This window comes from Meira miltonrushii (genome assembly GCF_003144205.1).
Source record: "Meira miltonrushii strain MCA 3882 unplaced genomic scaffold FA14scaffold_2, whole genome shotgun sequence".
In the NCBI taxonomy this organism is placed as follows: Eukaryota; Fungi; Basidiomycota; class Exobasidiomycetes; order Exobasidiales; family Brachybasidiaceae; genus Meira; species Meira miltonrushii.
The window spans coordinates 4,405,557-4,421,498 of record NW_020289944.1 but is presented as its reverse complement, the minus strand read 5'-3'; the positions used below and the strand labels follow the sequence as shown (position 1 = coordinate 4,421,498).

The window sequence follows — 15,942 nt, the reverse complement described above, 5'->3', positions numbered from 1 at the left end:
TAGCTCACTCTTTGATGAGGAGCAGAATTTGGTAATGTCGGTCGACTTCCACCACCATCATGCCGTATTTTCGTCGACCTATCCACTGGTGGCGGTGGTGGTCTCCTCCTCCTTCCTATGCTTCCTGCCGCTGCCGCTGCACCACTGCTCGAGGATGCATCATGTGGAATAGGACTGCCAGCCCGACTTGCCTCTCGTGAGCCAGATTGTGACCCATCTCTAGGAGTAGCAGGAGTAGAAACGGTATTAAACTGTGTCGCCCTTTGTGGATTGTCTAAAGCATCACTCGCAGCAAGATGACCGCCCTGATCCGATCCATATCCCTCGACGCCCGGTCTGACTAAAGTAGATTCAGATGGAGAAGCATGTAGACCCAACCTTCTCAGCTGTGTTTGACGTGCTGAACCGCGGCCATCTAGTGTCGGAGGAGCTGGTGGTCTGCGACGGGAAACGCTATTTGAGGATTTTCCCTTTCCATCATCGGAGTGCTCAGGTGTTTGACTGGCTTCTTGAACATGAACAAGTGGTACATGCATATTTGGCAGATCGTGCGCCGTCATCGAATCACGCAACGGAGAGCCCACATTGACCGTTGAAGCGGCCGTTGAACCAGCTCTAGATCGTGCAATCAAGCCGGATGTCTTTGTGAGAGCAACGTCCGAGTGATTCTGTTCATCTGACATACTTTGATGCCAACTCTCAGCAGGCGATCCAACCCAACGACCGGATTCATCTTCCGATTCCGTTTCTGCCCCAGTCTTTGTCACATCGATCGCCGAATGATTACGTTTAGGAGCAGAAAATTGACCTTGGCCTCTCACTGCTTTTGGCTTTTGTTCGTCATCGTAGGATGTTGAGTCTATGTTCGAGTGTGACGCTGAATCGGTATCGCTAAACGTATCAGGATGATTTACCCCACTGTAATCATTCAATGAAGAACGTAAATCCGAAGGCAATCCATCGACAGAATGAATGCGAATCGTTCGCGGTTTCGGTGTACTTGAGCCATAAGCATTGTTCTCACTCGAAAAAGCTTCCAACGTCAATGTAGGTGATCGTGAATGCGATACTCTATCAATACCTTCAGGTTCTACAGCAGCTAATACTTCGGCCGTCCTCACATTTGAGCTTGGTGCGGCTAAGAAAGGTTTATGATCCGTATCCATAGGAATCACAACACCTTCAGAATCCAAAATCGCTGGCGCTTGAATTAATGTTGCCGGTCCACCACCGATCGTTTGAACGGAAAAGATGTGATTTTGTTCGCCCGTTTGTAGCTTTGCATCATTTGCCTTCTTTGGATCTAGCCTGTCCAAGTCCACGCACCATTGAGCGCTGAGACAACGATCTATCAGTCGCTGAGTAGTAGCACTGATATCACGCAAATGTCCATGCGAAGTGAGTCCAATCAGCAGTCGATGAATTTGTGGTCGCTTGTATGGATACGTCAATAGTTGCGTATTGGTCAAAAGAGGATGCAGAACACGCAGATAGGTATGTCGTAGCGATTCATGATCTTCAGGCAGATCAGAAAGCTCTCGCATGAAAATATCCACAAGCACCTTCAGATCATTTGTGTAGAAATAATGCGATGTCTCTTTCGTTGTGAATAAGAGGTAGAGCAATTTCAAGATCAATAATTGCATGCAAATATCTTCAGCATCCAAGCTGGAAGCACGATTGAGCATAAAAATGACATTCTCACCAAACGTCTTTGATGCGTTCAACCTTGTTCGAAGTACTGTCAGAACTGTATTCGAAGCACTTGCGGTTGATTTACGAGCGGACTGTTTGTTCGTTATCGTCGAGATACCAGAGACCATAAATTGCTCATTCAAGGCCACGATGAGCTTGATAACTTGATAATTGTATGTATCGTCATGCCAATTTCGCGAATTTTCCACCAAGTCAAACAAATGATTGACAAACGTTGCATCGACGGATTTCATATCCGCCATAGCCAGTCGCTGAGATCGACATATTTCGTACAACAATCGCACAGACCGTTCCCGCAGCTTTATTTGTATATATCTGTCACGTTGTTGGGTCATTTGCCTACCTGTATCGCCAGAGGATATAGATCGAACATGCTTGATGTTCCAATCCGAGAGGGGATGATCGGTACCTTCCTCTTCTTCTGCGGCTGGGGTTGCATTGTTTCGTTCATTGTACTCTTCTGCATATCGTGCTGCCCAAAAATGATGTACCAATCTGGGTATAAGCTGTCTAGCTTCTGGACTGGATTTGAACAAATCGGAATACCTCACAGAAAGCTTGAGGAGGGTATCGTAAGTGAGCAGTAGAACAGGTAATGATTTTGCAGTGACGGCCAAGAACGTGACTGATGCAGCAATTTCATCAATAGGAGATTGTAGCAATAAAGGTGATTCAACTAATCGGGAAAGAAGATATTCGGAATTTTGTGGATGATCCAAATGGGTATCGTAAGATGCATCGCAAAGTGCATAAAAGCTTGTAAGTCGTGCTTGTAGTGTCCGTTCTTCTTCTCCTTCTACAGCGGTAGGATTCAAAAGATCCTCTACCTCTTCCCAAAACCGTTGAGGATCATCTAATTCTGACGCAGAAGCATCATACGTTGCTATCTGATCCATTCCTGCTAACGAGATTCTACCCTTAGCATGTCCTTGATCGGCTTGATTCTATCATACTTTCGTTCAGGTAAAAGGGTCGAATTGAATGTTTTGGGGATTCTTGTACCCCAGTCTTGTAATGATGGCAGTTGATCGTCAAATTGTTGCCAGGGGTATATCCTATGGTAGCAAAGAAGGTTGAATCTAACAACAACATAACAATTAATTACCTTGAACAAGGCGGAATCGGCGTACAGTCAGCTGCCCCCGCATAAAAGCACAGAAAGCCTAATCGGCGCGTAAGAGGCGTACATGGCCTTAGGCGCGTGCTTTTAAAGGCTTCGTCCTAAAATGATGAGAAAGCCGTGATCGTTCTCTCAATGATACTCTGATAGAACAAGATTACAGATTGATTATAATGTTACAGGTTTTAATACAGATTGTTGCTATGATACACATTAATCACATTCTCATCCTCTTTGCACTAGGTTGTGGACCCATCGCCTTACGCTTTTCTCGCATTGACTGTTCTTCAGCCATAATCTTCTCAGCTGCAGTAGTGGAAGTAGGTCGTGATGATTGTTGGGGAGCTTTACCGGAGGAAGACATCTTGAATCCACCGCCAAGCTTAGGTGCTTCTTTTTGAGCAGGTACAATCTTGTTCATCGTCTTGAAAGGGTTCGCAAGCGGCTTTTTGGGTACGGAGTCGGACGCCGAGGGAGCAGCAAGAGGTTTATGAGAGACTTTATCTTCTGTTTCGCCATCTGTCGCATTCCTTGCAGAACTCGGCTTCGAGCTGCTCAGCGAAATGCCAATCTTCAGTGGCGCACGACTTTCATCCCTTTGCAAACCTTCTTGTAGCTTTATATCCTTTTCTGTCTCTTTGGTAGCATTCTCCTCTTTCGCCCTTTCAATTTGCCCATTCAAGAACTTTCGCATTCTTCCTTCTTCGTCAACCTTTGCCCTTGCCATCTTTTGCAGAGCATCTTGACGTGCAAGAGCAGCGGGTGAATTATCCTTCCATGTTAAGTACCATCCGTGTTGACCCTCATCGGTAATCTCTTCCACTTTTACGATCCCCTCACGACCCAGATGTTTGACAAATTCCGACAAGGAGACCCACTTGGTCGCATTCATATGCAAATGGTGTCTTTCTTGGATATATTCTTGGTATACCTTGTTCGCATTCACTCTGGCAGTTCCAAATCTCCTGCTGAGCAAGTTCACAAATCCATCTTGGAATTCTTTTGAGAAGTTATGAATCACCTTGTTTGGGTTCGATCCAAGTGCTGAGATTTGACGCATATGCGTTTCTGATTCGAGATGACATTTGTATCCATTTTCATCTCTACATGCTTTCTCGCATATCTGACAGTAGAATCGTAATTTTGTTAGGCCTTTGGCTTTGATCGCATTTCCGATTGCCTTTGAAGAGCCAGCTTCTGCACGCGGCATCCTGAAGGAGGTGGCGGTATGATGGATGAAAGCAGTGTTGTCAAGCAAGCGACATCATCAGAATAGGTAGGTGGCTTTATTTTTAAATTAGGAGTGTTGCTGACTAAGCAGGTGCTGGAACTCGTCGCTGATTTGGCCGATAATTCCTTTTGATTCTTAGATAATTTGAGTTTAGTCATGCACGGAAACACGCATTCAAAGCCGCTTTTGGGGCCCTGAGTACTTTCCCAGTCATACACACAGTGCATACAATTCAGCGACCTGGACCGAGCTCGTGGCGTGATGAAAAATAAATTAAACATTTGACAGTTCATATGCTGCTGCTGCACTAGGGCACGTCTGCTTAAAGCTTTGAGAAAAATGCATAAAAAGAGAAAGAGAAAAAAAAAACTTGGTCCCGCCTTGAGAAGAAACATAAGCATTCCCTGCTTATCCTAGCTTTACCTTGATTCCATCATCTTATCTTGGGCAACTATCGATGAACAGTCGATTAGCATCTACTTCCATTCGTACAGCCCGCTGCATCACTCCTTGCGCTTCTTCGTTCATTTCGCGTAGTCAAATCTGCTTGCCAGCCGCTGCTGCACGATCATTTTCATCTTCAATCACAAAAATGTCTGTCGCTTTACCAAACGATTACAACAAGGTTTTGTACCAACCTTTGGCTGAAGCCGATCCAGAAGTACAACAAATCATCGAAAATGAAACATGGCGTCAATTCTCAGGTTTGGAATTGATCGCTTCCGAAAATTTGACTTCTTTGGCCACCATGGAAGCAAACGGTTCCATCTTGACAAACAAATACTCTGAAGGTTTGCCAGGTGCTCGTTACTACGGTGGTAACGAATACATCGATCAATTGGAACGCCTTTGTCAAGAGCGTGCCTTGAAGGCTTTCGATTTGGACCCTAAAATCTGGGGTGTCAACGTTCAACCTTACTCTGGTTCAACTGCCAACTTTGCTACATTCACAGCTATCTTGAACCCTCAAGACCGTATCATGGGTCTCGGTCTCCCATCCGGTGGTCACTTGACACACGGTTTCTACACTGCCAAGAAAAAGATCAGTGCTTCATCCATTTACTTCCAATCTTTCCCTTACCAAGTCGATTTGAAGACTGGTATCATTGACTACGAAGGTTTGCACAAGAATGCTGATCTTTTCAAGCCTCGTCTTTTGATCACTGGTGGATCTGCTTACCCTCGTGATTGGGATTACGCTCGTTTGGCTGAAACCGCCAAGAGTCAAGGTGCTTACTTGATGAGCGATATCGCACACATTTCCGGTTTGGTTGCCGCAAAGGTTCAAAGCAACCCCTTCGAGTACTGTGACATTGTCACCACAACCACTCACAAGACCTTGCGTGGTCCTCGTGCCGGTTTGATCTTCTACCGCAAGGACAAAGATGCCGAGATGGAAGGCAAGATCAACGCTGCCGTCTTCCCTGCTTGCCAAGGTGGTCCACACAACAACACCATCGCAGGTATTGCAGTTGCATTGAAGCAAGCTGCCGACCCAGCATTCAAGGAATACGCCACACAAATCATCAACAACAGTCGTGCAATGGCTGAAAAGCTACACGAAAAAGGATACAAATTGCAAACAGACGGTTCAGACAACCATTTGATCTTGTGGGATTTACGTCCTTTGGCTTTGACCGGAAGCAAGATTGAAAAGATTTGTGATTTGGCACACATTACCTTGAACAAGAATGCCGTTCCAGGAGATCTTTCTGCCATGACACCCGGTGGTGTTCGTTTGGGTATGGGTGCATTGACATCCCGTGGAATGAAGGAAAGCGATATGCACAAGGTTGCCGAATTCTTGATCCGTGTTATTGATATCTCACTTGAAATCCAAAGCAAGGTTGGTAAGAAATTGGTCGACTTCTTGAAAGCAGCCGAATCACACGAAGGCATCAAACAATTACACGCAGACGTTGAAAAGTTCGCAACAAGCTTCCCTCTGCCTGGTGTCCGGGACACTTCTTCCATCAAGAAACCTTCTGCTTAAGAAGGCTGTCTCCCTATTACCTATGATGTGAACTCAACTTCCATTAGGTGATATGTCTCATTCATTTATGAAAACCTTATACAAAATTCGCTCTACCATCATCTACTGTACATTGTAAGCGGAAAGGATGCAGGATCCTTTCTCGTGATTTTTCTCCTCCTGTTTTTGAAATGCAAAAAAAGACTCAACTCTATACTTTGTCTTATGTGTGTGTGTCTTCATTGCTGAGTGGCGATGCCAAACATTTCTTGATACTTTTGTTTGTATGGCTCTGGCGCTTTTTCTATGGGTATACTGAGTGAAGAAGTACCATGAATCGTTTGGATGTAACGGAAGAATGGTTTTGGCTGTTGCTTACGCTCCAACGCTGTAGGCTGACGTCTTGCACGTTTCTCCGGATTCTTTCCGTCACCATCTTCTTCATTCTCTCCTTCTGAGCCTTCATCTTCACCGCCTGCACGTTTGCCTCTCGAAACTTGTTTCTTCAATAACCTATTGATCGTTTCAATTTTATCGTCTTCCAACTTTTTCTCACTTTGATTTCTTCTCCTTCTCGCCATTTCTGATCGTTTAAGTGCAAGTTCGTTTTCGGTCAACTTTCGTTTGTTTGTCTCTTCATCATTTTGTCCATCCAATGGTTCAACTGTTTCACTTTCTGGTGATTCAATTCCTTGTGCGGCACGTTCTTTTGCCAATTGACGTGCAGTCTTGGGCAAAGACATGAATGAATTGTCGTTCTCGAAATCTTCTGATGATTCACCGCCTGCCTGTACATCCTCTTCCATTTCGTCTTCTTCGTCTTCCTCTTCTTCCTCATCATCGTCATCATCATCTTTTCGTCTGCTGGAAGATGCACGTGAATTGCGAGAAGAGGATGCCTTTGCGCTCTTTCCCTTTTTGGCTTTTGCATCTTTGCCGTTCCCTTTCGAACCTTTTGAATTGGATAGCCTCAATGTGATCCGTTTTGATTTTGAAGCAGCACTTGGTGTACCTTGCATTTGTTCACTATCTTCTTCACTTGCGCTCAATTCATCTTCATCCGATTCATCAACTTCTTTTTGTGATTTTGCTGATCGTTTTGTTGCAGTTGCTGCTGCTCTTCTTGTTGGTACATCTCTTCCTTTTGTAGGGGATGATTTAGCATTCTTTCCTTTTCGTCTTGAAGATCTACTCGAACGTGATACTGTGGATATTTCTTGGTCATCCTCTTCATCTTCAAGTTCGTCAGCTTCGTCGTCGTCGTCTTCTGCATCGTCGTCATCTTCCTCCTCCTCTTCCTCGATTTGTTCATCGTCTTCTTCCTCATCTACAGCTGATTCCACCTCCTCTTTTTGTTCCTGTTCGCTTTCACCATCATCGCTATCACCAATCACGCGTGTGCCACGTGTACTGCGTTTCATCGTACTCTTTTTACCTTCACTTTCTGATGGAGGGCCACTCAAAGATGATTGCGAGGAGAGTGGGCTAAATGGGAAACAGGGAGAGTCAGCTATGAAGCCAAGAAAAAGCACGGCGCAAAATCTTCTTTCGCCCAACCAACGCACGAATACTCACCTTTCTCCAGCGGCGGATTTTGACGGCATTTCTGATGTATTGGGTACGCAATCAACAGAAACGAGGATATTTTGCTAGGAGGCGTACCTCATTAATCAAAACTGGTAATGAATCTAGAAGGAGGGGAAGTCTTTAGCGCAATCCGCCTGTTGGAGTGGATCTCATGCAGTAGCGTGCACGGGCGGCAAATAGCATCCTTCAGGAGGTTTAATTGATTCTTTATCTTCATTGCCACATAGCATCAATTTGAACAACTTCAACTGGACAATGTAAGGATCGCAAACTGTTCATTCTCATCAATACCATTTGCACAAATCATTCTGCTTGAACATCGCAATCTCTATCAAATCAGTCATGAATGCAAGACTGACAACATTCTTCTTCTTTCTCGTTACACTAATCTCTCTTAGTGTCTCTTACGGTCAACAAACACCATTGACCAACTTTTCGGAGAAAGCTTTTTATTTCAAAAAAGTCGTAGACCCCCTCTCGCTCATCCCCGGTGCTCAAGGATTCGCACATTACTTCCTCCGATCATCCTCACCAGCCATGGCTGAATCATCACAAACAGTTGCAGGACAACTGAACAATATCGGACAAAGCGGAAATACAGAAGGCAAGCCCAATCGAGGCTTTGAGATCAATCGTCCTCCTCGTATTGTTCCTGATCGAGACAACGTGAAAGCATCTTCAGTCGTGCTGTTGAAGCATAGCTTTGTGAACAGTTATGGTCATCCTGCCATCATGGAATATTCACCTTCTCTATTACCCGACAACGACTTCAAAGACCCAAGCAAATGGGTCTTTATTCAATTGGACATTGCAGGCTACGGTAAAGGTCGACAATTTGACCGTTTAGGATCCGTTCAATTGGACAGTGTGGAAGTTTTACGAACGGACAATGAAGAGCCAAGTGTGAACGGCACAAATTGGAACTTCTCAAAGGAGATGAATAAGTACTATGATTTATTCAGAACGAATCGTACTCTACTTTTTGATCTTCCTAACATCGTGAATGATGTGTATGTTTCACCTTTGGACTATACGATCACGCTGACCGCATATATTGCAAATGGCAATAATTGCAAGTTCCAGCCTTTATCGAAATCCTACCCAACCATCCTTCCTCTCTCGAAAAAGACGACTGATGCAAACGCATTCTTCAGTCTTGGTGATGATCTGGACGGAAGTGAAGGTGTTACGAAACTAACAATTCCTCACAATGCCCGTACCGCCCTGGTGGAAATCTATGCAAGTGGAACGGCACAAGATGAATTCTGGTATACAAACATTCCAAATTCAGTATATAATGAAATTGGAGGAGCTCAAAATGCAGTTGCTTATCCACGCGGTCCATTGCGGGAATTACAAGTTCTGATCGACGGCAAGTTGGCAGGAATCGCACAGCCGTTCCCGGTAATTTTCACAGGTGGTATCAGTCCTTTCTTTTGGCGACCACAAGTGGCCTATGGTGCATTTGATCAACCAACATATGTGATTGATATTACGCCTTTCTTGGGCACCTTGACGGATGACCAAGAGCATGAATTTGCTCTAAAGGTGGTGTCGGCTGAACAAAATCAGACTGTGCTTGCTTGGTTCATTTCAGGTAACGTGCAAGTGCAACTGGATTCATCCAACGAGCGTACGACAGGTAGTATCACACAGTACATCGCTCCTGCTGCAGGAAAGTACGAAAGCAACAACGTTGTGAAAGGAAACGTTTCTGAGAATGGAACTATTTCTGCCAGTATCCGAACACCGATCGATCAACCACGCACGATTTTGATCGAAGGCACTATCAAGCTGGGTAGCAGTCCAGTACCGATCCCTGTTAGCTGGAAGCAAAGTATCACATACAGCAACGTGAACGACCTATCGCAAAATATTAGCTCTACTTTGCAGGAAGCCGAAGGATCGTTCACATCTCAGCATGGAGGAGAGGTTGTATTAGCGCATACATTCTCTTATCCGTTCAATCTGACCAGTGTAGGAAACGACACAACCCTAGAACATGGTTACCATATTTCCACTTCGTACGGCCCTTCAATCGCTTCAACGATCAAAGAGCCTTTGAATCAAAAAGTTGACATGACCCAAAATGGTCTTGCTGTTACAATAATTGAGGGTAATCCTCCCACGGCCAATGGATATGGAGAAACGATGACGTCGTACAGCTATGAAGACAGTAGTGGAAACACTTTCACCCGGGACAACAGCGTTTCGCATCAAGCCATCACGCATGACCAGGTTGGCGGTTCATTAGCTTCGCAAGCAGGTCCAGTGTAGCCATTTATACCCTTTTCATACTTGCATGTACCTCATTTCTCATCACGATATGTTGCTGTTCCTAACTCTGATGATTGCCGCCGTGTGTGAGTGGTGAGAGTTGTATGACACGTGCACGGGTATCGCCGGCAAAGCGCTAAAGATATCTTTAAGGCGCGAAGGGAAGAAAGAATTCGCGTTCGCCCTTTAAGCGGGAGACAGAATCCGATTTATAAGTGGGCGCGTGCCTGTGCGATTCGATTGGTTAAGAAGAATTGAGTGGAATAATGAAAGGGCGTAAAAGAAAGATTGCTGTAGGCGTAATTGTAGCGAAAGGTGTGTGGCATTTGGCAGTTAGTTACACCTGCTATCAAAAGCGTGTAGTCAAGTTTGAGAAGATTAATAGCGTGCTCCGTTCTTCTTCAAAAGTGAATTGTCATACATACCTCTCATCCTTCCTTCACCATCCGACTTTTCAACACAATCTTATACTCGAAGCGGTCATGTTCATCGCCGCAAGGTCTTCCGCTTTAACAGCTTCTGCTGTACGTTCAAACGTTGGACGTAAAGGTGCATCAATTCTTGGACGTTCAACAAGAGGATTTTCGACCGTACAAGCAGAAGGTATTCCAGTTGCAGCTTCAGCAGGAGAAGGTGCAAAGACTGCAGCAATCACTGTTGCAATTAAAGCTGGTCCAAGATTCGAATCAACTCCAGGTGTTGCCCATGTTTTGAAAAATTTCACATTCAAATCAAACGCAAGACGTTCTGCTTTGGCAATCGTACGTGAAGCTGAATTGAACGGTGGTATTTTGAGCAGTGCATTATCAAAAGAACATCTCCTTTTGACTGCAGAATTCTTGCGTGGAGATGAAGATTTCTTTGTTCAAATTTTGGGTGACGTTCTCTCTTCTTCAAAATTCGCCAGTCACGAATTCAAAGAAGAAGTTTTGCCTGCCGTTCAAGCCGAATATGAAACCGTTTTGAACCAACCAAACGTTCTCGGTTACGACTCTCTAACACAAACCGCTTACCGTCAACGTGGATTGGGTGCTTCCCTCTTTGCTTCTCCTTCCAGCCCTGTTTCTTACTCACAATCTGTCGCTTTCGCCCGTAGCGTTTTTGCAAAGGACAACATTGCCGTCGTTGGAAGTGGAATCGAGTCCGATGCATTGCAAAGATTGGTCTCAACCCATTTCAAGGATGTTTCACCAAGCAAGGGAGCCGTCGAAGCCGGCAGCAAACAATACTTTGGCGGTGATGCCCGTGTTCCTTACACTCCTCACCATGGTGATGACAGCCCCAGATCGCACTTTGGACATTACTTCTTGGCTTTCGAAGGTGGTGCAGTGGACGCATCTCCTGAATTGGCCATTTTGCGATCGCATTTGGGAGGTGAAAGTTCGGTGAAATGGTCTAGCGGATTATCACCTTTGAGCAAGGTTGCTGAATCGGTTGAAGGATCAACAGTGAACGCATTCAATATCAACTTTACCGATTCTGGATTGTTTGGTGTTTACGTTACCGCTCCACACGCACAATTACAACAAGTTGTTAAATCAGCAGCTCAAGCAATCAAGGATACCTCTAAAAGTCTATCAAAAGAAGATTTGGAAAAGGCAAAAGCAAAGGCCAAATTTGAAGCTGCATCTGCACTTGAAACCCGTGCAAGCGTTCATGCTGCCGTTGCAGGACAATTGTTGGAAGGAAAGAAGGTTCAATTGCTAGAGGAAACATTCAGTAAGATTGACGGTGTTAGCGCTTCCAGTTTGGCTTCTGCTGCTGATAAAGCATTGAAGACAAAGGCCACAACAGTTGCAGTTGGTGACGTTCACAAATTGCCATACGCCGATGAGGTTCTTTAAAAGGAGGGAATGAGCAAAAAGGGCGAATAGTCTATTCAAGATGACATAGTCTTGTTGAATCTTTCGATTTTCCCAATTGTGCATATCCGCTTTCAACTATAAGATATACTAATACATGCGATTGATCTGAATGTGGTGATAGAGTGATACATTGAGAAAGGCGAGCATGTTGATTGTCTGAGGGTAGACCTTGTACGGATCATGCTCTTGAGCTCTTCCCTGGCTTCACACAAAGCGTCGTGAAAGATTGCCTGTAAATTTGGAATTGTATACAAGTCAAGCACTACTTCTTCTCTAACAGTACGAATTTAGTATCATTGGCTGTGGCCGAGCCAGCAAGCAGCACGAAAAATGACAATCCTATATCGGAGCAGGAAAAGGGCTTCAGCTCCGATCAAGAGCGGGCGCATTTCTGTTTCTGAGATTGATTGCAATCACGAATTCCACCAGTTTGCTCAGCATCCGTAGTTCAGTTGACTTTGCTGCAAAAGATGATTGAAAAGCCCACCTCCTGTCAAAAACATTCTCTCCCTCTTGCCACCAGGTTCTTCCCCTCCCCAGTTTTTGTCGCCAAACAAGAACAAGCTTGCATTCCTTTTTTTTATTGACTTTATTTATCATGAATCGGGCAGAGGGATTTTTTGTGGATCCTATGCAACGAGCCATTCGTCGAAATGATCGTGAACTGCAAAGTTATTCCTCAGTTTGTTTGTTGGATGCCGTTCAAAGACCTGACAATGGAGGTCGTGAAGGCAAACCGATCGCGATCGTGTCAAACTTGTTTTCTACTCGATTCAATCCTGATTTGCAAATTACCCAACTTGACATTCGTTTTGTCAAAACGAAAGAGCTTGGTCCTGACGCTGAGGCGGTCGTTGGTGATTTCATTGAGAAACGTCCAATCATGCTGACAATGTTCAAGCTGGCATTAGCAAGCGTGAACGAATTGACAAAAGAGCAACGCAATGCAATTGTTTATGATGGTGCCAAGAATGCGTTTACTTGTACTAACTTTCCTTTCCCGCCAGGTCAATCTTTTTTGGAAGTTGATGTGCCAAGATTCAATGGCTTGAAGCGAGATGAACGTCTTACGATGATCATCAAGAGAACAACGCAATTCGACATCAATGTGATCAAAGACTTCCTCTCAGCCAAACCACATTTCGTCCAAACAGCTCAGAAGTCCACAAGTGAATCCGTTGGCCGATTCTTGCAAGTATTCAATATCGCCTTTCGAATGGATGCGTTGGATCGATGCATTTCTTTGAAGAATGAAAAGTTTTTCGAACCTTCAAGAGCAAAAGATATCACGCAAGGAGGAGAAGTTTGGTGCGGTTTCTTTCAAAGCGTTCTTCCTTTGCGTGGTGGGTTGTTCGTCAATCTGGACTTGGCTTTTAGCCCATTCATGACCAAAGGCCCATTTTTGGAAGTGGCGGCAAAGATCTTGGATAACAGTCCAAAGCACCACAATAATCGTGCTCCAATGCATCCTGGGCGTGGTGGCGGTTATGGACATGGTTTCAATGCGCATCAACGAAACGGTGGGAATGGAGGTGATGCAATCCCTCGATTTAATATCCAAGATTTGCAGAAGTTACGTAAAGCGCTTCGAAATGTCAAGATTGGTTTGAGCCATCGTCCACAAGCCAGAGCAAAGAGCTTCAGAGGTTTCACCGGTGCATCTGCACAAGCTGAGAAATTCATGATGAACGGGAAAGAGCTGAGTGTGGCTGAGTATTATCTGAAGAAGTATAACATGTCTTTACGTTTTCCTCACTTACCATGCGCCATCTTGAATAAAGACTCGAAATTCAACACTGAAAAGAAAGAATGGGTGTAAGTACGAATTGGTGAATTGATACTTGTTTGTGATACTGACATTAACCTACCTCTATCCAGTCCTTTGGAGTTATGTGTGATCCTTGAAAATGCTCCCATTCCTCCCCACAAGCTCTCCGTGCAGCAAGTACAGGTAAGTAGCATTACGGAAGCACCTGTTTGAGATTTTGCTGACATGACCATCACTCCTTTTCCAGCGCATGCTGCAAGTCACGAGACAAACACCAGAACATCGCTTGAAAGACACGATTAAATGGCGCAAAGAACGTGAATACGAAAAGAATGAAACTTTGCAAACATGGGGCATTGAAGTCAGCCCTGAACCGGTTCAACTGCAAGCTCGTAAATTGTCTCCTCCTCAAGTTGCTTATCGAGACGGTAACGTTGATCGTCTTGTCAATGGGACATGGAATTTGCGTTCTACTCGATTCTTGAGAGGAGGAGTTGAATTGATCACGCCAGTCATTTTGAACTTCACCAAAGAAGATCCGCGTCAATGTGAACACTTTACTCTCAAGCTTTTCAATAAATGTCGTCAGTATGGGATGGAGATCTCAGCAAGAAATATTCGTTGCATGAACATCGACACAGATCAAGCTGACTTGAAGGCAAACATCCAAAATGCTGCAAAATGGGCATACGAAGAAGGTGGTAGTGAGTATGCATTGCTAATCTAATAAGATGGAAGTACTGACGAAGATTCTCCTCCACCTATAATCTCTGCAGAGAAATGCATTCCACAACTCATCATCTGCTTTATGGATTATTCGAGCGAATTGTACCAAAACATCAAGCGCATTTCAGTTTTTGAACTTTTCACCTCCGTTCCTACGCAATGTTTGGATGTCCGAAAAGCATTATACAATGAACGTGGAGAAGCGCAGTACATGAGCAACATTGCCATGAAGATCAACGACAAGCTTTCGGGTTTCAATCATTTCTTGCCCAATCCAAAAGACCTCCCAATGATTGGACAGAACACAATGATGATCGGAATCGATGTTCGACACCCGCCTTCTCGATTACAGCATGACAGTGTGGTTGCTGCCGTTGCCACTTTGAACGGTCAGGGCACACGCCTTGGAAGTCAAATCAGCACGCAATTCAATCCAAACCTCGGCCATCAACAAGAAACCGTTTTAGATGGCAAAGGCATGTTTATCGGTCTGCTCAACAGCTGGAAGAAGTTCAATGGCGGTCATTTGCCCGAAAGTATCATCGTCTTTCGTGATGGAGTCTCGCAAAGCGAATATACGCAAGTGAAAGAATTTGAAGTTACGCAATTGAAACAAGCATGCACAGACACGAATACTGCAAATGATGATCAGCCGAAGATCACTTACGTCGTCGCTACCAAAAAGCATCATCTTCGTATGTTTGCATTGGATGAAAGAGACCTCTGTCGAGAAGATGGGAGTGGAAATTTACCGGCAGGTACCGTTACTGATCAAGTTGTAACGCATCCCTACATTTTCGAGTAAGTTCCACATTTGAATGAATGCATTCCATGACTGACATTTCCCTTTCAACAGATTTTACCTGCAAGCACATACTGGTATCGGTTGTTGTCGTCCATGCAAGTACACCGTCTTACATGACGATGTCAAATTTACGAGCGATTCCATTCAACGTGTGGTCAATTCGATTTGTTATTCACACCAACGTGCAACCCGTTCGGTGTCTCGCCCACCGTTGGTGATGTATGCGCATTTACTCGCCTACAAATCCATGTTTTTGCTCTATCCAGATTTGGCATCCGATTCAAGTAGTATCGGAGGCAGCGTGCGCAATATGCATCTTGTTGGTTATTCGATCGATGATCTTCGCAAACGATTGAACAAGCGAAACATCATTCCCGATACCCCAGCATACGCAAATGTCGTCGACAGTTTCAGCGAAGTGCCATGGTTCTTGTAGATGCATCGAATCACTCAGAAAAAGAAGTTTCAAAAGCAAGAAAATTTTCGGAAAACCCAAAAACATATTTTCATTCTCCAACCCAATTCAACGCCATGTAGAAAATTACAAATTTAAATCATATTTGTCTATAACCCCAACAAAGTGTGACGACATGAGGAATTGACCTTACTGTTTGTGACATGCCAGCATGCTGATTGTGAGGACAAGCAACTCAGTCCTGTCCACAACAACTTACTCTGAACCATCAGTGATTCGTGAGTTGCTGTCACAAACATGAATGGCAATGTTGAGTCGAAGCCCTTAGTCAGCGCGACATGTTTTGGCAAAAAGTGAGCGCAGTGGCTGGCCCTTCAAGAGCGCTGACGCGATTTTGTTACCAGCCAAATTACTAGTAAATTGAAATTGCATCGTACTTCGTTATAGAGACAGATTCTCC

The 15,942-nt window shown here is 44.5% G+C and overlaps 7 protein-coding genes across 7 annotated transcripts; 4 read left to right on the top strand and 3 right to left on the bottom strand.

Moving 5' to 3' along the window:
• Positions 1-1,337: 1,337 nt before the first annotated feature.
• Positions 1,338-2,051, bottom strand: FA14DRAFT_122666 (uncharacterized protein; the record flags this gene model as incomplete). The annotated part of the gene is made up of 1 exon (XM_025496526.1): positions 1,338-2,051. A coding segment is annotated over one exon (714 nt), but the record flags the coding sequence as incomplete, so codon positions are not given.
• A 926-nt stretch (positions 2,052-2,977) lies between these two features.
• On the bottom strand, positions 2,978-4,127 carry FA14DRAFT_190271 (uncharacterized protein). Its single transcript, XM_025501783.1, has one exon. It carries the CDS (start codon positions 4,044-4,046, stop codon positions 3,054-3,056), a length of 993 nt encoding a protein of 330 aa, XP_025356684.1. The 5' UTR covers positions 4,047-4,127; the 3' UTR covers positions 2,978-3,053.
• Positions 4,128-4,659: 532 nt separating this feature from the next.
• FA14DRAFT_155784 (glycine hydroxymethyltransferase) lies at positions 4,660-6,060 on the top strand (the record flags this gene model as incomplete). Its single annotated transcript, XM_025497784.1, has 1 exon — positions 4,660-6,060. The coding sequence occupies one exon, from the start codon at positions 4,660-4,662 to the stop codon at positions 6,058-6,060; it is 1,401 nt and encodes a 466-aa protein (XP_025356683.1).
• Positions 6,061-6,169: 109 nt separating this feature from the next.
• Positions 6,170-7,784, bottom strand: FA14DRAFT_54647 (uncharacterized protein). The gene is made up of 2 exons (XM_025502512.1): positions 7,615-7,784; positions 6,170-7,474 (listed from the first exon to the last, which is right to left on the bottom strand). Exon 2 carries the CDS (start codon positions 7,458-7,460, stop codon positions 6,279-6,281), a length of 1,182 nt encoding a protein of 393 aa, XP_025356682.1. The 5' UTR covers positions 7,461-7,474; positions 7,615-7,784; the 3' UTR covers positions 6,170-6,278.
• A 574-nt stretch (positions 7,785-8,358) lies between these two features.
• FA14DRAFT_122827 (uncharacterized protein) lies at positions 8,359-9,903 on the top strand (the record flags this gene model as incomplete). The annotated part of the gene is made up of 1 exon (XM_025496536.1): positions 8,359-9,903. The coding sequence occupies one exon, from the start codon at positions 8,359-8,361 to the stop codon at positions 9,901-9,903; it is 1,545 nt and encodes a 514-aa protein (XP_025356681.1).
• Positions 9,904-10,385: 482 nt separating this feature from the next.
• FA14DRAFT_121101 (putative QCR2-40 kDa ubiquinol cytochrome-c reductase core protein 2) lies at positions 10,386-11,747 on the top strand (the record flags this gene model as incomplete). The annotated part of the gene is made up of 1 exon (XM_025496442.1): positions 10,386-11,747. One exon carries the CDS (start codon positions 10,386-10,388, stop codon positions 11,745-11,747), a length of 1,362 nt encoding a protein of 453 aa, XP_025356680.1.
• Positions 11,748-12,150: 403 nt separating this feature from the next.
• FA14DRAFT_190266 (Piwi-domain-containing protein) lies at positions 12,151-15,503 on the top strand (the record flags this gene model as incomplete). Its single annotated transcript, XM_025501782.1, has 5 exons — positions 12,151-13,583; positions 13,647-13,719; positions 13,784-14,240; positions 14,313-15,063; positions 15,119-15,503. The coding sequence occupies exons 1-5, from the start codon at positions 12,367-12,369 to the stop codon at positions 15,501-15,503; spliced, it is 2,883 nt and encodes a 960-aa protein (XP_025356679.1). The 5' UTR covers positions 12,151-12,366.
• Positions 15,504-15,942: the final 439 nt, after the last annotated feature.

Excerpts from the sequence above, each read along its gene's own strand:
- FA14DRAFT_190271 (XM_025501783.1), bottom strand. The coding sequence starts at position 4,046 with ATGCCGCGTGCAGAAGCTGGCTCTTCAAAGGCAATCGGAAATGCGATC.
- FA14DRAFT_54647 (XM_025502512.1), bottom strand. The coding sequence starts at position 7,460 with ATGAAACGCAGTACACGTGGCACACGCGTGATTGGTGATAGCGATGAT.